Source organism: Salvelinus alpinus, chromosome 29 (genome assembly GCF_045679555.1).
Source record: "Salvelinus alpinus chromosome 29, SLU_Salpinus.1, whole genome shotgun sequence".
NCBI classification, from domain to species: Eukaryota; Metazoa; Chordata; class Actinopteri; order Salmoniformes; family Salmonidae; genus Salvelinus; species Salvelinus alpinus.
Window position 1 is genome coordinate 5,603,694 of NC_092114.1, and position 23,183 is coordinate 5,626,876.

Consider the following 23,183-nt stretch of genomic DNA (forward strand, 5'->3'; position numbering starts at 1 on the left):
CAGAAAACAACTCAACCTTGCTGTATTTACAGAAAACAACTCAACCTTGCTGTTGTTACAGAAAACAACTCAACATTGCTGTATTTACAGAAAACAACTCAACCTTGCTGTTTTTACAGAAAACAACTCAACCTTGCTGTATTTACAGAAAACAACTCAACCTTGCTGTATTTACAGAAAACAACTCAACCTTATTGTATTCACAGAAAACAACTCAACCTTGCTGTTTTTAAAGACAACAACTCAACCTTATTGTATTTACAGAAAACAACTCAACCTTATTGTATTTACAGAAAACAACTCAACCTTATTGTATTTACAGAAAACAACTCAACCTTGCTGTTTTTACAGAAAACAACTCAACCTTATTGTATTTACAGAAAACAACTCAACCTTATTGTATTTACAGAAAACAACTCAACCTTGCTGTTTTTACAGAAAACAACTCAACCTTGCTGTTTTTACAGAAAACAACTCAACCTTGCTGTATTTACAGAAAACAACTCAACCTTGCTGTATTTACAGAAAACAACTCAACCTTATTGTATTTACAGAAAACAACTCAACCTTGCTGTATTTACAGAAAACAACCCAACCTTGCTGTATTTACAGAAAACAACTCAACCTTATTGTATTTACAGAAAACAACCCAACCTTGCTGTATTTACAGAAAACAACTCAACCTTATTGTATTTACAGAAAACAACTCAACCTTATTGTATTTACAGAAAACAACTCAACCTTGCTGTATTTACAGAAAACAACTCAACCTTGCTGTATTTACAGAAAACAACTCAACCTTGCTGTATTTACAGAAAACAACTCAACCTTGCTGTTTTTACAGAAACAACTCAACCTTGCTGTTTTTACAGAAAACAACTCAACCTTGCTGTTTTTACAGAAAACAACTCAACCTTGCTGTTTTTACAGAAAACAACTCAACCTTGCTGTATTTACAGAAAACAACTCAACCTTGCTGTATTTACAGAAAACAACTCAACCTTGCTGTATTTACAGAAAACAACTCAACCTTGCTGTTGTTACAGAAAACAACTCAACCTTGCTGTATTTACAGAAAACAACTCAACCTTGCTGTTTTTACAGAAAACAACTCAACCTTGCTGTATTTACAGAAAACAACTCAACCTTGCTGTATTTACAGAAAACAACTCAACCTTATTGTATTCACAGAAAACAACTCAACCTTGCTGTTTTTAAAGACAACAACTCAACCTTATTGTATTTACAGAAAACAACTCAACCTTATTGTATTTACAGAAAACAACTCAACCTTATTGTATTTACAGAAAACAACTCAACCTTGCTGTTTTTACAGAAAACAACTCAACCTTATTGTATTTACAGAAAACAACTCAACCTTATTGTATTTACAGAAAACAACTCAACCTTGCTGTTTTTACAGAAAACAACTCAACCTTGCTGTTTTTACAGAAAACAACTCAACCTTGCTGTATTTACAGAAAACAACTCAACCTTGCTGTATTTACAGAAAACAACTCAACCTTGCTGTATTTATAGAAAAAAACTCAACCTTGCTGTATTTACAGAAAACAACTCAACCTTATTGTATTTACAGAAAACAACTCAACCTTATTGTATTTACAGAAAACAACTCAACCTTGCTGTTTTTACAGAAAACAACTCAACCTTATTGTATTTACAGAAAACAACTCAACCTTATTGTATTTACAGAAAACAACTCAACCTTGCTGTTTTTACAGAAAACAACTCAACCTTGCTGTTTTTACAGAAAACAACTCAACCTTGCTGTATTTACAGAAAACAACTCAACCTTGCTGTATTTACAGAAAACAACTCAACCTTGCTGTATTTAGAGAAAACAACTCAACCTTGCTGTATTTACAGAAAACAACTCAACCTTGCTGTTTACAGAAAACAACTCAACCTTGCTGTTTTTACAGAAAACAATTCAACCTTGCTGTATTTACAGAAAACAACTCAACCTTGCTGTATTTACAGAAAACAACTCAACCTTGCTGTATTTACAGAAAACAACTCAACCTTGCTGTTTTTACAGAAAACAACTCAACCTTGCTGTTTTTACAGAAAACAACTCAACCTTGCTTTATTTACAGAAAACAACCCAACCTTGCTGTATTTACAGAAAACAACTCAAACCTTATTGTATTTACAGAAAACAACTCAACCTTGCTGTATTTACAGAAAACAACCCAACCTTGCTGTATTTACAGAAAACAACTCAACCTTATTGTATTTACAGAAAACAACTCAACCTTGCTGTATTTACAGAAAACAACCCAACCTTGCTGTATTTACAGAAAACAACTCAACCTTATTGTATTTACAGAAAACAACCCAACCTTGCTGTATTTACAGAAAACAACTCAACCTTATTGTATTTACAGAAAACAACTCAACCTTATTGTATTTACAGAAAACAACTCAACCTTGCTGTATTTACAGAAAACAACTCAACCTTGCTGTATTTACAGAAAACAACTCAACCTTGCTGTATTTACAGAAAACAACTCAACCTTGCTGTTTTTACAGAAACAACTCAACCTTGCTGTTTTTACAGAAAACAACTCAACCTTGCTGTTTTTACAGAAAACAACTCAACCTTGCTGTTTTTACAGAAAACAACTCAACCTTGCTGTATTTACAGAAAACAACTCAACCTTGCTGTATTTACAGAAAACAACTCAACCTTGCTGTATTTACAGAAAACAACTCAACCTTGCTGTTGTTACAGAAAACAACTCAACCTTGCTGTATTTACAGAAAACAACTCAACCTTGCTGTTTTTACAGAAAACAACTCAACCTTGCTGTATTTACAGAAAACAACTCAACCTTGCTGTATTTACAGAAAACAACTCAACCTTATTGTATTCACAGAAAACAACTCAACCTTGCTGTTTTTAAAGACAACAACTCAACCTTATTGTATTTACAGAAAACAACTCAACCTTATTGTATTTACAGAAAACAACTCAACCTTATTGTATTTACAGAAAACAACTCAACCTTGCTGTTTTTACAGAAAACAACTCAACCTTATTGTATTTACAGAAAACAACTCAACCTTATTGTATTTACAGAAAACAACTCAACCTTGCTGTTTTTACAGAAAACAACTCAACCTTGCTGTTTTTACAGAAAACAACTCAACCTTGCTGTATTTACAGAAAACAACTCAACCTTGCTGTATTTACAGAAAACAACTCAACCTTGCTGTATTTATAGAAAAAAACTCAACCTTGCTGTATTTACAGAAAACAACTCAACCTTATTGTATTTACAGAAAACAACTCAACCTTATTGTATTTACAGAAAACAACTCAACCTTGCTGTTTTTACAGAAAACAACTCAACCTTATTGTATTTACAGAAAACAACTCAACCTTATTGTATTTACAGAAAACAACTCAACCTTGCTGTTTTTACAGAAAACAACTCAACCTTGCTGTTTTTACAGAAAACAACTCAACCTTGCTGTATTTACAGAAAACAACTCAACCTTGCTGTATTTACAGAAAACAACTCAACCTTGCTGTATTTAGAGAAAACAACTCAACCTTGCTGTATTTACAGAAAACAACTCAACCTTGCTGTATTTACAGAAAACAACTCAACCTTGCTGTATTTACAGAAAACAACTCAACCTTGCTGTATTTACAGAAAACAACTCAACCTTGCTGTATTTACAGAAAACAACCCAACCTTGCTGTATTTACAGAAAACAACTCAACCTTATTGTATTTACAGAAAACAACTCAACCTTGCTGTATTTACAGAAAACAACCCAACCTTGCTGTATTTACAGAAAACAACTCAACCTTATTGTATTTACAGAAAACAACTCAACCTTGCTGTATTTACAGAAAACAACCCAACCTTGCTGTATTTACAGAAAACAACTCAACCTTATTGTATTTACAGAAAACAACCCAACCTTGCTGTATTTACAGAAAACAACTCAACCTTATTGTATTTACAGAAAACAACTCAACCTTATTGTATTTACAGAAAACAACTCAACCTTGCTGTATTTACAGAAAACAACTCAACCTTGCTGTATTTACAGAAAACAACTCAACCTTGCTGTATTTACAGAAAACAACTCAACCTTGCTGTTTTTACAGAAACAACTCAACCTTGCTGTTTTTACAGAAAACAACTCAACCTTGCTGTTTTTACAGAAAACAACTCAACCTTGCTGTTTTTACAGAAAACAACTCAACCTTGCTGTATTTACAGAAAACAACTCAACCTTGCTGTATTTACAGAAAACAACTCAACCTTGCTGTATTTACAGAAAACAACTCAACCTTGCTGTTGTTACAGAAAACAACTCAACCTTGCTGTATTTACAGAAAACAACTCAACCTTGCTGTTTTTACAGAAAACAACTCAACCTTGCTGTATTTACAGAAAACAACTCAACCTTGCTGTATTTACAGAAAACAACTCAACCTTGCTGTATTTACAGAAAACAACTCAACCTTATTGTATTCACAGAAAACAACTCAACCTTGCTGTTTTTACAGACAACAACTCAACCTTATTGTATTTACAGAAAACAACTCAACCTTATTGTATTTACAGAAAACAACTCAACCTTATTGTATTTACAGAAAACAACTCAACCTTGCTGTTTTTACAGAAAACAACTCAACCTTATTGTATTTACAGAAAACAACTCAACCTTATTGTATTTACAGAAAACAACTCAACCTTGCTGTTTTTACAGAAAACAACTCAACCTTGCTGTTTTTACAGAAAACAACTCAACCTTGCTGTATTTACAGAAAACAACTCAACCTTGCTGTATTTACAGAAAACAACTCAACCATGCTGTATTTATAGAAAAAAACTCAACCTTGCTGTATTTACAGAAAACAACTCAACCTTGCTGTATTTACAGAAAACAACTCAACCTTGCTGTTTTTACAGAAAACAACTCAACCTTGCTGTTTTTACAGAAAACAACTCAACCTTGCTGTATTTACAGAAAACAACTCAACCTTGCTGTATTTACAGAAAACAACCCAACCTTGCTGTATTTACAGAAAACAACTCAACCTTATTGTATTTACAGAAAACAACTCAACCTTATTGTATTTACAGAAAACAACTCAACCTTGCTGTATTTACAGAAAACAACTCAACCTTGCTGTTTTTACAGAAAACAACTCAACCTTGCTGTTTTTACAGAAAACAACTCAACCTTGCTGTTTTTACAGAAAACAACTCAACCTTGCTGTATTTACAGAAAACAACTCAACCTTGCTGTATTTACAGAAAACAACTCAACCTTGCTGTATTTACAGAAAACAACTCAACCTTGCTGTTGTTACAGAAAACAACTCAACCTTGCTGTATTTACAGAAAACAACTCAACCTTGCTTTTTTTACAGAAAACAACTCAACCTTGCTGTATTTACAGAAAACAACTCAACCTTGCTGTATTTACAGAAAACAACTCAACCTTGCTGTTGTTACAGAAAACAACTCAACCTTGCTGTATTTACAGAAAACAACTCAACCTTGCTGTATTTACAGAAAACAACTCAACCTTGCTGTTGTTACAGAAAACAACTCAACCTTGCTGTATTTACAGAAAACAACTCAACCTTGCTGTATTTACAGAAAACAACTCAACCTTGCTGTTTTTACAGAAAACAACTCAACCTTGCTGTTTTTACAGAAAACAACTCAACCTTGCTGTATTTACAGAAAACAACTCAACCTTGCTGTATTTACAGAAAACAACTCAATCTTGCTGTATTTACAGAAAACAACTCAACCTTGCTGTATTTACAGAAAACAACTCAACCTTGCTGTATTTACAGAAAACAACTCAACCTTGCTGTATTTACAGAAAACAACTCAACCTTGCTGTTTTTACAGAAAACAACTCAACCTTGCTGTTTTTACAGAAAACAACTCAACCTTGCTGTATTTACAGAAAACAACTCAACCTTGCTGTATTTACAGAAAACAACTCAACCTTGCTGTTTTTACAGAAAACAACTCAACCTTGCTGTTTTTACAGAAAACAACTCAACCTTGCTGTATTTACAGAAAACAACTCAACCTTGCTGTTTTTACAGAAAACAACTCAACATTGCTGTTTTTACAGAAAACAACTCAACCTTATTATATTTACAGAAAACAACCCAACCTTGCTGTATTTACAGAAAACAACGCAACCTTATTGTATTTACAGAAAACAACCCAACCTTGCTGTATTTACAGAAAACAACTCAACCTTATTGTATTTACAGAAAACAACTCAACCTTGCTGTATTTACAGAAAACAACTCAACCTTGCTGTATTTACAGAAAACAACTCAACCTTGCTGTATTTACAGAAAACAACTCAACCTTGCTGTTGTTACAAAAAACAACTCAACCTTGCTGTATTTACAGAAAACAACTCAACCTTGCTGTATTTACAGAAAACAACTCAACCTTGCTGTATTTACAGAAAACAACTCAACCTTGCTGTATTTACAGAAAACAACTCAACCTTGCTGTTGTTACAGAAAACAACTCAACCTTGCTGTATTTACAGAAAACAACCCAACCTTGCTGTATTTACAGAAAACAACTCAACCTTATTGTATTTACAGAAAACAACCCAACCTTGCTGTATTTACAGAAAACAACTCAACCTTATTGTATTTACAGAAAACAACCCAACCTTGCTGTATTTACAGAAAACAACTCAACCTTATTGTATTTACAGAAAACAACTCAACCTTATTGTATTTCCAGAAAACAACTCAACCTTGCTGTATTTACAGAAAACAACTCAACCTTGCTGTATTTACAGAAAACAACTCAACCTTGCTGTTTTTACAGAAACAACTCAACCTTGCTGTTTTTACAGAAAACAACTCAACCTTGCTGTTTTTACAGAAAACAACTCAACCTTGCTGTTTTTACAGAAAACAACTCAACCTTGCTGTTTTTACAGAAAACAACTCAACCTTGCTGTTTTTACAGAAAACAACTCAACCTTGCTGTATTTACAGAAAACAACCCAACCTTGCTGTTTTTACAGAAAACAACTCAACCTTGCTGTTTTTACAGAAAACAACTCAACCTTGCTGTTTTTACAGAAAACAACTCAACCTTGCTGTATTTACAGAAAACAACTCAACCTTGCTGTTTTTACAGAAAACAACTCAACCTTGCTGTTTTTACAGAAAACAACTCAACCTTGCTGTATTTACAGAAAACAACCCAACCTTGCTGTATTTACAGAAAACAACTCAACCTTGCTGTTGTTACAGAAAACAACTCAACCTTGCTGTATTTACAGAAAACAACTCAACCTTGCTGTATTTACAGAAAACAACTCAACCTTGCTGTTTTTACAGAAAACAACTCAACCTTGCTGTTTTTACAGAAAACAACTCAACCTTGCTGTATTTACAGAAAACAACTCAACCTTGCTGTTTTTACAGAAAACAACCCAACCTTATTGTATTTACAGAAAACAACTCAACCTTGCTGTATTTACAGAAAACAACTCAACCTTGCTGTATTTACAGAAAACAACTCAACCTTGCTGTATTTACAGAAAACAACTCAACCTTGCTGTATTTACAGAAAACAACTCAACCTTGCTGTTTTTACAGAAAACAACTCAACCTTGCTGTTGTTACAGAAAACAACTCAACCTTGCTGTATTTACAGAAAACAACTCAACCTTGCTGTATTTACAGAAAACAACTCAACCTTGCTGTTTTTACAGAAAACAACTCAACCTTGCTGTTTTTACAGAAAACAACTCAACCTTGCTGTATTTACAGAAAACAACTCAACCTTGCTGTTTTTACAGAAAACAACCCAACCTTATTGTATTTACAGAAAACAACTCAACCTTGCTGTATTTACAGAAAACAACTCAACCTTGCTGTATTTACAGAAAACAACTCAACCTTGCTGTATTTACAGAAAACAACTCAACCTTGCTGTATTTACAGAAAACAACTCAACCTTGCTGTTTTTACAGAAAACAACTCAACCTTGCTGTATTTACAGAAAACAACTCAACCTTGCTGTATTTACAGAAAACAACTCAACCTTGCTGTTTTTACAGAAAACAACTCAACCTTGCTGTTTTTACAGAAAACAACCCAACCTTGCTGTTTTTACAGAAAACAACTCAACTATTGACCCAATGCCTGCAACCCAGCAATTGGGTTATCCAAACAACCCAGCATTTTAGAGTGTAACTAACATCTCAAAGCTGTGCATGCAAGAAGACTTGACCTGTCTGCTGAACACATTTTTCTCTGTCCTCAGTTTGATGGAAGGGCTGAATCTGTCTTTTTGCCTTGTAACTTGTAGCTTCTAGAAAGACAGAAGGAACAACTCATGATCAGGATGAGCTAGCTACTAGTTTAGTGTAATGGCAGATTTATTTGTTACAAAGAATGAATGTATGGGCTACATTTATTACAATACTACATGCATTTACTTGCTTTATCATTTATCACTCAAAGCGTTACGACCACCAACATATTTCCAGGGTGTTGATGAATCTTCCTCCCAATACAGCCTCTTCCAACACCACATGTAGGCGAAGGGTATCCATCTGCAAAAGTGAAGTTTTGCTTTGATGTCAAATCGACAAATTTTGTTCTTAGCTAGCTAGTTACCTACCTTAGCTATTGGGCTAGCTAAGATGCTAGAGAGCCGTGACACAAGCATATTGACATGCATATTGATATTAAAAAACACCAACGTATTCAGCAAAAAATATGTGTTCAGGCAAATCAGTGGTTAGCTAGCTACCTATCACATGAATTGTGCAAAAATATAATAGCTAATGTTAGCTAGCTAAATGCTAGCCAGTCAGTCAGTGGCATTGACAGATTGAAACTGGTATCAACAAAATGGGTTTCACTCTATCCTATTAAACATGACATTGCTAAATGAACATTTTATTAATCATTAGACACTCACCGGACAACTTTGGTAGGTACTGTAGCTAGCTTTGTTTCCATTTTCCAACATATTTTTCTAATTCCCTTGATTGGTCATCAACGGTTACTGGTCTTGGAACTCATGTGTTCACCAGAAACGTCTTGGGGTAATAAATGTTTCTTCCACAGGTTAGCCACAGATTCAAATAGAATCTTGAGAGAATTGTCTGCCAGAAATAAACCTCTAGCGAACTGTTTGCCACTAATGGCAATAAGTATTATTGTTGCCAAAGGTGTGCCGCAGATTCACCACTAGTGGCAAACATTTGCAAACTTCAACAACATTTTGTAGCACACTATTTAGTTTGCAGCAAATTTGCCACAAACCTGTGGTAAGTTTGCAGCATTAAATGTTGTTTTGTAAGGGAGCCTCTCGGTTGTGTTTTCAATCTTAGATAATTGTTTCACTTGACCATAATTTGTTTTGCAAAAAAGGAGCAAAGCATTTTTTTAAATTGTTTGAAAGCGTTTTCTTTTGAGTTTTAAATCTGAATCAAGCATTTTGAATAGTTTTTCATCACTTCTTTTTAGTTTGTAAAGAAAACATAAACTATAGTGCCTGGCAGTCGTTGAAACCACCACCTGAGTCTAGATGCATGATATGGCTTCCAGACATTGGCTTCTAATAAACTCTTACTAACAGACACACTGGCTACTGCTGTGCTGTATTGCTAGACTGCTATATGCTATGCTTTAATGTTAGACCCTCCCAATACATCAGAGTTCATCACCTCATAATAACACAACTGTCTTATACCATGGTTGTATTACTGTCTTATGCCATCACCTCATAATAACACAACTCTACTCTCCCTCCAGGTCAAACTGTGGTACGACAAGGTGGGTCACCAGCTCATAGTCACCATCCTGGGAGCTAAAGAATTTCCTTCCAGGGAAGACGGCCGGCCCAGGAACCCCTATGTTAAAATATACCTCCTCCCCGACAGAAGGTAGGAACATCACTCCATGTTTATGTCTGATTCCATGGTTGTATTACTGCCTGTCTTATACCATTTTTGTATTACTGTCTGTCTTATACCATGGTTGTATTACTGTCTGTCTTATACCATGGTTGTATTACTGTCTGTCTTATACCATGGTTGTATTAATGTCTTATACCATGGTTGTATTACTGCCTGTCTTATACCATGGTTGTATTACTGCCTGTCTTATACCATGGTTGTATTAATGTCTTATACCATGGTTGTATTACTGCCTGTCTTATACCATGGTTGTATTACTGTCTTATACCATGGTTGTATTAATGTCTGTCTCATACCATGGTTGTATCACTGTTTTATACCATGGTTGTATTACTGTTTTATACCATGGTTTTATTACTGTCTTATACCATGGTTGTATTACTGTCTGTCTTATACCATGGTTGTATTACTGTCTTATACCATGGTTGTATTACTGTCTTATACCATGGTTGTATTACTGTCTTATACCATGGTTGTATTACTGTCTTATACCATGGTTGTATTACGGTCTTATGCCATGGTTGTATTACTGTCCTAAACCATGTTTGCATTACTGTCTTATACCAACGTTGTGTTACTGCACGAAACCATAATTTTAAAGGATATGGTATCCTTCCTTCTAGTGACAAAAGCAAAAGGAGAACGAAAACTGTGAAGAAGTCCCTGGAGCCTAAATGGAACCAGACGTTCATGTACATGCCTGTCCACTGGAGGGAGTTTAGAGAGCGCATGCTGGAGATCACTCTGTGGGACCAGGCCAGGGTCAGAGAGGAGGAGAGTGAATTCATGGGAGGGGTAAGATACATTACACATTAACATAATATTACATAACACAACATTACACAACATAATATGACACAGCTTAAAATGACACAGCATAATATAACACAGCATAATATAACACAACATATTATAACACAGTATAATATAACACAGCACAATATAACACAGCATAAAACAACACAACATAATATAACACAACATAATATAACACAGTATAATATAATATAATTTAACGTAACATAATGTAACATCAGGCAAAATAACATAATACAACATAACATGATGTAACATAACATAATATAACATAACTTAACATAACATAATGTAACTTTACATAATTTCACACAACGTAAATGAACATAACATAATGTAACATACCATAACATCATGAAACATAACGTAACATATCATAGCATCATGTAACACAATGTAACATATTATAACATAAGAATCTAACATAACATAATGTAACATGACATAATGTAATGTATCGTAACATAATGTAACATAACATAACATTATATTATGTAAAATAACATGACAAAATGTAACATAACATAATGTAATGTAACATAATATAACAATGCCACATAACATAATGTAATGTAACATAATATAACAATGCCACATAACATAATGTAACACAACATAACATAATGTAACATAACATAGCATAGCATAACATAACACAATATAATGTAACATAACGTAACATAGTATAACATCGCCAGCAGCATACCACCCTGCATACCACTGCTGGCTTGCTTCTGAAGCTAAGCAGGGTTGGTCCTGGTCAGTCCCTGGATGGGAGACCAGGTGCTGCTGGAAGAGGTGTTGGAGGGCCAGTAGGAGGCACTCTTTCCTCTGGTCTAAACAAAGATCCCAATGCCCCAGGGCAGTGATTGGGGACACTGCTCTGTGTAGGGTGCCGTCTTTCGGATGGGACGTTAAACGGGTGTCCTGACTCTCTGAGGTCATTAAAGATCCCATGGCACTTATCGTAAGAGTAGGGGTGTTAACCCCGGTGTCCTGGCTAAATTCCCAATCTGGCCCTCAACCATCACGGTCACCTAATAATCCCCAGTTTACAATTGGCTCATTCATCCCTCTCCTCTCCCCTGTAACTATTCCCCAGGTCGTTGCTGCAAATGAGAACGTGTTCTCAGTCAACTTACCTGGTAAAATAACGGTAAAATAAATAAAATAAATAAATAACATAATGTAATATAACCTAACATTAAAAAAGTAACATAAAATATCATAATTTTACATACCATCACTTAACATAATGTAACATAACATAACGTATCATAATATAACATGATGTAACATAATGTAGCATACCATAATGAAACATAACATAAGGTAACAGAACATAACATAATGTAACATAATATAGCATAATGTAAAACAACATAACTTAAAGTTATATAACATAATATAATGTAACATAACATCATGTGAAATAACATAATGTAACGTAACATTACATAATGTAACACAGCATAACATAAAATAATGTAACATAAAATAATGTAACATCACATAATGTAACATAAAATAATGTAACATCACATAATGTTACATAACATAACGTAACATAACGTAACATAACAGAATGTAACATAACGCATCATAACATAATGTAACACGGATAACATAAAATAATATAACATAATGTAACATAACATAGGATAACATAACAGAATGTAACAACGTAACATAACATAATGTAGCATAACATAACGTAACATAACATAATATAACAGAACTTAAAATAACATAATGTAACATAACATTAAATAATGTAACTTTACATAATTTCACATAACGTAATATTACGTCATTTAAAATACCATAATGTAACATACCATAACATCAGGTAACATAACATATCATAACATAATTTAACATAATGTAACATAGCACAATGTAACATAACATATCATATTATAACATAACAATATAACATAACGTAAAATAACATAATGTAACGTAACCTAATGTAACATAACATAATGTAACAAAACTTACCAACATAAATTTACATATCGTAACATATTCTAACGTCATGCAACATAATATAACATAATGTAACATAACTTAACATAATGTTAAATAACTTTAGATAACATAACATAATGTAACATAATATAACACAACATTAAATAATGCAACTTTACATAATTTCATGTAACGTAATTTAACATAACATAATGCAATATAACAATGCAACATAACAGAATGTAACATTACATAATGTAACATAACATAACATAATGTAATATAAAATAACAAAATGTAACATAACATAACATTACAAAACGTAACATAACCAATGCAACATACCTAATGTAACATAACATAATTTAACGTAACATAATGTAACATCAGGCAAAATAACATAATACAACATAACATGATGTAACATAACATAATATAACATAACTTAACATAACATAATGTAACTTTACATAATTTCACACAACGTAATATAACGTAAATGAACATAACATAATGTAACATACCATAACATCATGAAACATAACGTAACATATCATAGCATCATGTAACACAATGTAACATATTATAACATAAGAATCTAACATAACATAATGTAACATGACATAATGTAATGTATCGTAACATAATGTAACATAACATAACATTATATTATGTAAAATAACATGACAAAATGTAACATAACATAATGTAATGTAACATAATATAACAATGCCACATAACATAATGTAATGTAACATAATATAACAATGCCACATAACATAATGTAACACAACATAACATAATGTAACATAACATAGCATAGCATAACATAACACAATATAATGTAACATAACGTAACATAGTATAACATAATGTAATATAACCTAACATTAAAAAAGTAACATAAAATATCATAATTTTACATACCATCACTTAACATAATGTAACATAACATAACATAACGTATCATAATATAACATGATGTAACATAATGTAGCATACCATAATGAAACAAAACATGAAGTAACATAACATCAAGTAATGTAATGTAACATAACATAAGATAAAGTAATATTAAACAATATATTGTAACATCACATAATGTAACAAAACAATGTCACGTAACATAACAAAATGTAACAAAACATGATGTAACAAAACATGATGTAACATAACATAATGTTACATAACATAAAATAAAATTCTGTAACATAACATAGCATAATGTAATAATACAACACAATTTAACATAATGTAACATAATATAACATAATGTAACATAACGTAATATAACATAATTTAACCTTACATTATGTCAATTAACATAATTTAATGTAACATAACATAATGTAACATAACAATGTAACATAACAAAATGTAACATAACATCATGCAACATAACGTAACACACCGTAATGTTACATAACATAACACAACATAGCGTAATGTAATGTCACATAATGCAACATAACGAAATGTAATTTAACACATCTTAACACAGCACAATGTAACATATTATAACATAACAATGTAGCATAACATACAACATATAACATACTATAACATAATTTAACATTACTTAACATAACATAATATAACATGATGTATCATAACAAAATGTAACATAACAGTACATAATTAACATACCATAACAATGTAACATAACAGTACATAATTAACATACCATAACAATGTAACATAACATAACACAATGTAACATAAAGTAACATAACATAATGTAACGGAACATAACATAATGTAAAATATAATAAGATAATGTAACCTAACATACTATAACACAATTTTACTTAACATAACTTAACATAACATAATATAAAATAATATAACAAAAAACATGTAAAAACATAACATAACGTAACATAACATAATGTAACATAACATAACAATGTCACATAACATAATATAATGTAACATAAAGTAAAATAACATAATGTAACAATGTAACATAACATTGCATAACATAACGCAACACAACATAATGTCCAATAAAGTAACATACTATAAGATAATGTAATATAAACTAACATAACATAATATAACATACGATAATGTAACCTAACATACTATAACATAATTTAACTGAACATAACATAATATATAATAATATATAATAATATAACAAAACTTAACATAACACAATGTTACATAACGTAACATAACATTATGTAACATAACATAATATAACACAATGTAAGATAACATAACATAATTTAACATAACATAATGTAGCATAATATAACGTAACACTGTAACCAAACTTAACATAAAATAATGTAACATAATATAACACAAGTTAACATAAAATAAAATGATGTCAATTAACAAAATGTAACGTAACATAATATTATGTAATCTAACATAAAATGATGTAACATACCATTGTAACATAACATAATGTAACATACCATAAAATCACTTAACATAATGTAATACATCATATCATACAACATAATGTAACATATATTTTTTTGGCGTAACGTAATGTACCATAACATAACGTAACATAACATAACGCAACATAATGTAACATAATGTAACAGAGCACAATGTAACATAACATAACATAAAGTAAGATATAATAACATAATTTAACATAATGTAACATAAGATAATGTAACATAACACAATGTAACTTAACATAAAGTAACATACCATAATGTAACATAACACAATGTAACTTAACATAATGATACATATTATACCATAACAATGTAACACAACATAATATAACATAACATAATGTAAGATAACATCATGTAATATAATATAATGTAAGATACCATTATGTAATGTAATTTAACATAACAATGTTACATAACATAATGTTACATGACATAACACAACAGAATAATACATCGTCTGATCATGATTCAAGTATCTACACTAGGAAGTACAGGATGTTCTCACTTTTACAAATGATACAGACATAGTCTTTGTAGATTTAGACTTTGGGTTAGATGTTGTATTTGGAATTTAATTTCTCTCCTTCTACAATTTGATAATTGTAACTCTTTATCTTCGATCTTTGGCTGAAGAGAGCATCAGCCCAACGTTTCTGTTTGGATCACATATTTTGTCTTCAGTGAATACATGTATTGTGTTGTCAGATCCTCATAAACCTGGAGACAGCCCTGATGGACGACACAGCCCACTGGTACAAGTTGCAAACCCACGATGTATCCTTCCTGGCAATGCCCAACCCCTCACCCTACACGCAGAGGAAACTGCTGCCGGGAGAGAGCCCCACTAGAAGGTTACAGAGTAGGTCTCAACCAGCACCTGCACCACACACCTAACCATGTCCATACCAGCACCACACCTAACCATATCTCTACCAGCACCACACCTAACCATGTCTCTACCAGCACCACACCTAACCATGTCTCTACCAGCACCACACCTAACCATGTCTCAACCAGCACCACACCTAACCATGTCTCCAGCAGCACCACACCTAACCATGTCTCTACCGGCACCACACCTAACCATGTCTCTACCAGCACCACACCTAACCATGTCTCTACCAGCACCACACCTAACCATGTCTCTACCAGCACCACACCTAACCATGTCTCTACCAGCACCACACCTAACCATGTCTCTACCAGCACCACACCTAACCATATCTCTACCAGCACCACACCTAACCATGTCTCCACCAGCAACACACCTAACCATGTCTCTACCAGCACCACACCTAACCATATCCCTACCAGCACCACACCTAACCATGTCGATACCAGCACCACACCTAACCATGTCCATACCAGCACCACACCTAACCATATCTCTACCAGCACCACACCTAACCATGTCTCTACCAGCACCACACCTAACCATGTCTCCAGCAGCACCACACATCTAACCATGTCCACACCAGCACCACACCTAACCATGTTTCTACCAGCACCACACCTAACCATGTCTCCAGCAGCACCACACCTAACCATGTCTCTACCAGCACCACACCTAACCATGTCTCCAGCAGCACCACACCTAACCATGTCTCAGTCAGCACCACACCTAACCATGTCTCTACCAGCACCACACCTAACCATGTCTCCAGCAGCACCACACCTAACCATGTCTCTACCAGCACCACACCTAACCATGTCTCCAGCAGCACCACAGCTAACCATGTCTCAGTCAGCACCACACCTAACCATGTCTCTACCAGCACCAAACCTAACCATGTCTCTACCAGCACCACACCTAACCATGTCTCTACCAGCACCACACCTAACCATATCTCTACCAGCACCAAACCTAACAATGTCTCTACCAGCACCACGCAGAACCATGTCTCCACCAGCACCACACCTAACCATGTCTTTACCAGCACCACACCTAACCATGTCTCAACCAGCACCAAACCTAACCATGTCCCTAATTAATAGCACCACACTTAAACATGTCTCTACCAGCACCACACCTAACCATATCTCTACCAGCACCAAACCTAACCATGTCTCTACCAGCACCACACCTAACCATGTCTCTACCAGCACCAAACCTAACCATGTCTCTACCAGCACCAAACCTAACCATGTCTCTACCAGCACCACACCTAACCATGTCTCTACCAGCACCACACCTAACCATGTCTCTACCAGCACCACACCTAACCATGTCTCTACCAGCACCACACCTAACCATGTCTCTACCAGCACCACACCTAACCATATCTCTACCAGCACCAAACCTAACCATGTCTCTACCAGCACCACACCTAACCATGTCTCTACCAGCACCACAACTAACCATGTCTCTACCAGCACCACACCTAACCATATCTCTACCAGCACCACACCTAACCATATCTCTACCAGCACCACACCTAACCATGTCTCTACCAGCACCAAACCTAACCATGTCTCTACCAGCACCACACCTAACCATGTCTCTACCAGCACCACACCTAACCATGTCTCTACCAGCACCACACCTAACCATATCTCTACCAGCACCACACCTAACCATATCTCTACCAGCACGTCACCTAACCATATCTCTACCAGCACCACACCTAACAATGTCTCCACCAGCACCACACCTAACCATGTCTCCAGCAGCATCACACCTAACCATGTCTCTACCGTCACCACACCTAACCATGTCTCAACCAGCACCACACCTAACCATGTCTCTACCAGCACCACACCTAACCATGTCTCTACCAGCACCACACCTAACTATGTTTCTACCAGCACTACACCTAACCATGTCCCTACCAGCACCACACCTAACCATATCTCTAAACACATCCCCACAGCATGATGCTGCCACCAAAATGCTTCACTGTGGGGATGGTGTTCTCGGGGTGATGAGAGGTGTTGGGTTTGCACCAGACACAGCGTTTTCCTTGATGTCCAAAAAGCTCAATTTTTTTTCTCATCTGACCAGAGTACCTTCTTCCATATGTTTGGGGAGTCTCCCACATGCCTTTTGGCGAACACCAAACATGTTTGCTTATTTTTCTCTGGCCACTCTTCCGTAAAGCCCAGCTTTGTGGAGTCTATGGCTTAAAGTGGTCCTATGGGCAGATACTCCAATCTCCGTTGAGGAGCTTTACAGCTAATTAATGCCCTCCTTGCCTGGTACGTGAGTTTTTGTGTGCGGCCCTCTCTTGGCAGGTTTGTTGTTGTGCCATATTCTTTCAATTTTTTAATAATGAATTTAGTGGTGCTCCGTGGGATGGTCAAAGTTTCAGATATTTTTTTATAACCCAACCCTGATCTGTACTTCTCCACAACTTTGTTCCTGACCTGTTTGGGGAGCTCATTGGTCTTCATAGTGCCGATTGCTTGGTGGTGCCCCTTGCTTAGTTGTGTTGCAGACACTGGGGCCTTTCAGAAGAGGTCTATAGTTGAAGTCGGAAGTTTACATACAATTTCCAAACGCCTGAAGGTACCACATTCATCTGTACAAACAATAGTACGCAAGTATAAACACCATGGGATCACGCAGCCCCCATACCGCTCAGGAAGGAGACGCGTTCTGTCTCCTAGAGATGAATGTACTTTGGGGCGAAAAGTGTAAATCAGTCCCAGAACAACAGCAAAGGATCTTGTAAAGATGGTGGAGGAAACGGGTACAAAAGTATCTATATCCACAGTAAAACTAGTCCTATATCGACATAACCTGAAAGGCCACTCAGCAAGGAAGAAGCCACTGCTCCAAACCCGGCATAAAAAAGCCAGACTACGGTTTGCAACTGCACATGGGGACAAAGATCGTACTTTTTGGAGAAATGTCCTCTGGTCTGATGAAACAAAAATAGAACTGTTTTTAATGATCATCGTTATGTTTGGAGGATAAAGGGGGAGGCTTGCAAACCGAAGAACATCATCCCAACCGTGAAGCACGGGGGTGGGAGCATCATGTTGTGGGGGGTGCTTTGCTGCAGGAGGGACTGGTGCACTTCACAAAATAGATGGCATCATGGGAAGGAAAATTACGTGGATAGATTGAAACAACATCTCAAGACATCAGTCAGGAAGTTAAAGCTTGGTCGCAAATGGGTCTTCCAAGTGGACAATGACCCCAAGCATACTTCCAAAATATGCGTCAAAATGGCTTAATGATAACACAGTCAAGGTATTGGAGTTGCCATGGCAAAGCCTTGACCTCAATCCCATAGAAAATTTGTGGGCAGAACTGAAAAAGCATGTGCGAGCAAGGAGGCATACAAACCCTGTCAGGAGGAAGGGGCAAAAATTCACCCAACTTACTGTGGGAAGCTTGTCTAAGGCTACCCGAAACGTTTGACCCAAGTTAAACAATTGAAAGGCAATGCTACCAAATACTAATTGAGTGTATGTAAACTTCTGACCCACTGGGAATGTGATGAAAGAAATAAAAGCTGAAATAAATCATTCTCTCTACTATTATTCTGACATTTAACATTCTTAAAATAAAGTGGTGATACTAACTGACCTAAGACAGGGAATTTTTACTAGGATTAAATGTCAGGAATTGTGAAAAACTGAGTGTAAATGTATTTGGCAAAGGTGTATGTAAACTTCGGACTTCAACTGTATATATACTGAGATCATGTGACAGATCATGTGACACTTAAATAAAGTCCACCTGTGTGCAATCTAACTAATTATGTGACTTCTGAAGGTAATTGGTTGCACCATATCTTATTTAGGGGCTTCATAGCAAAGGGGTGAATACATATGCACGCATCACTTGTCTGTTTTTTAAATATTTTTTTTTCAAGTTTTTTGAAACAAGTCATTTTTTTCATTTCACTTCACCAATTTGGACTATTTTGTGTATGCCCATTACATGAAATCCAAATAAAAATCCAGTTAAATTACAGGTTGTAATGCAACAAAATAGGAAAAACGCCAAGGGGGTGAATACTTTTGCAAGCCACTGTATAGGCCTTTGCGATGCTGTTGGTTCATTGATTGTGCAGAGCGGCTTACATCTACAATTGGTGAATTTGTATTTGATTTCAAATAACCTAGTAATAGGGATTTTTTAAATATTTTGATAATTAATTGGTTGACACACCTTTAGCTACTGTATACATAATATCTCACCACCATGCATTTCCATCTCCTACCCTCTTTCTTTTATTCATTTTTTGAGCACGCAGACTGGCTGTCAACAGCTTAGTGAAATGTTTCACTGCGAAAACATGTTACTGTCGATGTTCAGATTTCACTTGGTTTCCCAAATGAAGCACTGGGTGGCAGCAGGAACAAGGTTGGAGAGCCCATGGCATACAGAGTACTGGGTAGCTGCAGGAACAGGGTTGGAGAGACCATGGCATACAGAGTACTGGGTAGCTGCAGGAACAGGGTTGGAGAGACCATGGCATACAGAGTACTGGGTAGCTGCAGGAACAGGGTTGGAGAGACGATGGCATACAGAGTACTGGGTAGCTGCAGGAACAGGGTTGGAGAGACCATGGCATACAGAGTACTGGGTAGCTGCAGGAACAAGGTTGGAGAGCCCATGGCATACAGAGTACTGGGTAGCTGCAGGAACAAGGTTGGAGAGCCCATGGCATACAGAGTACTGGGTAGCTGCAGGAACAGGGTTGGAGAGACCATGGCATACAGAGTACTGGGTAGCTGCAGGAACAGGGTAGGAGAGACCATGGCATACAGAGTACTGGGTAGCTGCAGGAACAGGGTTGGTGAGACCATGGCATACAGAGTACTGGGTAGCTGCAGGAACAAGGTTGGAGAGCCCATGGCATACAGAGTACTGGGTAGCTGCAGGAACAAGGTTGGAGAGACCATGGCATACAGAGTACTGGGTAGCTGCAGGAACAGGGTTGGAGAGACCATGGCATACAGAGTACTGGGTAGCTGCAGGAACAAGGTTGGAGAGACCATGGCATACAGAGTACTGGGTAGCTGCAGGAACAGGGTTGGAGAGACCCATGGCATACAGAGTACTGGGTAGCTGCAGGAACAAGGTTGGAGAGACCATGGCATACAGAGTACTGGGTAGCTGCAGGAACAGGGTTGGAGAGCCCATGGCATACAGAGTACTGGGTAGCTGCAGGAACAAGGTTGGAGAGACCATGGCATACAGAGTACTGGGTAGCTGCAGGAACAAGGTTGGAGAGCCCCATGGCATACAGAGTACTGGGCAGGAACAGGGTTGGAGAGCCCATGGCATACAGAGTACTGGGTAGCTGCAGGAACAGGGTTGGAGAGCCCATGGCATACAGAGTACTGGGCAGGAACAGGGTTGGAGAGACCATGGCATACAGAGAACTGGATAGCTGCAGGAACAAGGTTGGAGAGCCCATGGCATACAGAGTACTGGGTAGCTGCAGGACCAAGGTTGGAGAGACCCATGGCATACAGAGTACTGGGTAGCTGCAGGAACAAGGTTGGAGAGACCATGGCATACAGAGTACTGGGTAGCTGCAGGAACAGGGTTGGAGAGACCATGGCATACAGAGTACTGGGTAGCTGCAGGAACAGGGTAGGAGAGACCATGGCATACAGAGTACTGGGTAGCTGCAGGAACAGGGTTGGAGAGACCATGGCATACAGAGTACTGGGTAGCTGCAGGAACAAGGTTGGAGAGCCCATGGCATACAGAGTACTGGGTAGCTGCAGGAACAAGGTTGGAGAGACCATGGCATACAGAGTACTGGGTAGCTGCAGGAACAAGGTTGGAGAGACCCATGGCATACAGAGTACTGGGTAGCTGCAGGAACAGGTTAGGAGAGACCATGGCATACAGAGTACTGGGTAGCTGCAGGAACAAGGTTGGAGAGACCATGGCATACAGAGTACTGGGTAGCTGCAGGAACAAGGTTGGAGAGACCATGGCATACAGAGTACTGGGTAGCTGCAGGAACAAGGTTGGAGAGACCATGGCATACAGAGAACTGGGTAGCTGCAGGAACAAGGTTGGAGAGACCATGGCATACAGAGTACTGGGTAGCTGCAGGAACAAGGTTGGAGAGACCATGGCATACAGAGTACTGGGTGGCAGCAGGAACAAGGTTGGAGAGACCATGGCATACAGAGTACTGGGTAGCTGCAGGAACAGGGTTGGAGAGCCCATGGCATACAGAGTACTGGGTAGCTGCAGGAACAAGGTTGGAGAGCCCATGGCATACAGAGTACTGGGTAGCTGCAGGAACAAGGTTGGAGAGACCATGGCATAGAGAGTACTGGGTAGCTGCAGGAACAAGGTTGGAGAGACCATGGCATACAGAGTACTGGGTAGCTGCAGGAACAAGGTTTGTAGAGACCCATGGCATACAGAGTACTGGGTAGCTGCAGGAACAGGGTAGGAGAGACCATGGCATACAGAGTACTGGGTAGCTGCAGGAACAAGGTTGGAGAGACCATGGCATACAGAGTACTGGGTAGCTGCAGGAACAAGGTTGGAGAGACCATGGCATAAAGAGTACTGGGTAGCTGCAGGAACAAGGTTGGAGAGCCCATGGCATACAGAGTACTGGGTAGCTGCAGGAACAAGGTTGGAGAGACCCATGGCATACAGAGTACTGGGTAGCTGCAGGAACAGGGTAGGAGAGACCATGGCATACAGAGTACAGGGTAGCTGCAGGAACAAGGTTGGAGAGACCATGGCATACAGAGTACTGGGTAGCTGCAGGAACAAGGTTGGAGAGACCATGTCATACAGAGTACTGGGTAGCTGCAGGAACAAGGTTGGAGAGACCATGACATACAGAGTACTGGGTAGAAGCAGGAACAGGGTTGGAGAGACCATGGCATACAGAGTACTGGGTGGCAGCAGGAACAAGGTTGGAGAGACCATGGCATACAGAGTACTGGGTAGCTGCAGGAACAGGGTTGGAGAGCCCATGGCATACAGAGTACTGGGTAGCTGCAGGAACAAGGTTGGAGAGACCATGGCATACAGAGTACTGG

General features: G+C 37.1%; 1 protein-coding gene across 1 annotated transcript in view; it reads left to right on the forward strand.

Moving 5' to 3' along the window:
• rims2b (regulating synaptic membrane exocytosis 2b) overlaps positions 1 to 23,183 on the forward strand; it is a 239,421-nt gene that overhangs the window by 41,668 nt on the left and 174,570 nt on the right. The window contains 3 exon segments of the mRNA XM_071373645.1: positions 9,827 to 9,957; positions 10,614 to 10,785; positions 15,906 to 16,059. Coding sequence (XP_071229746.1) covers positions 9,827 to 9,957; positions 10,614 to 10,785; positions 15,906 to 16,059 — 457 coding nt within the window.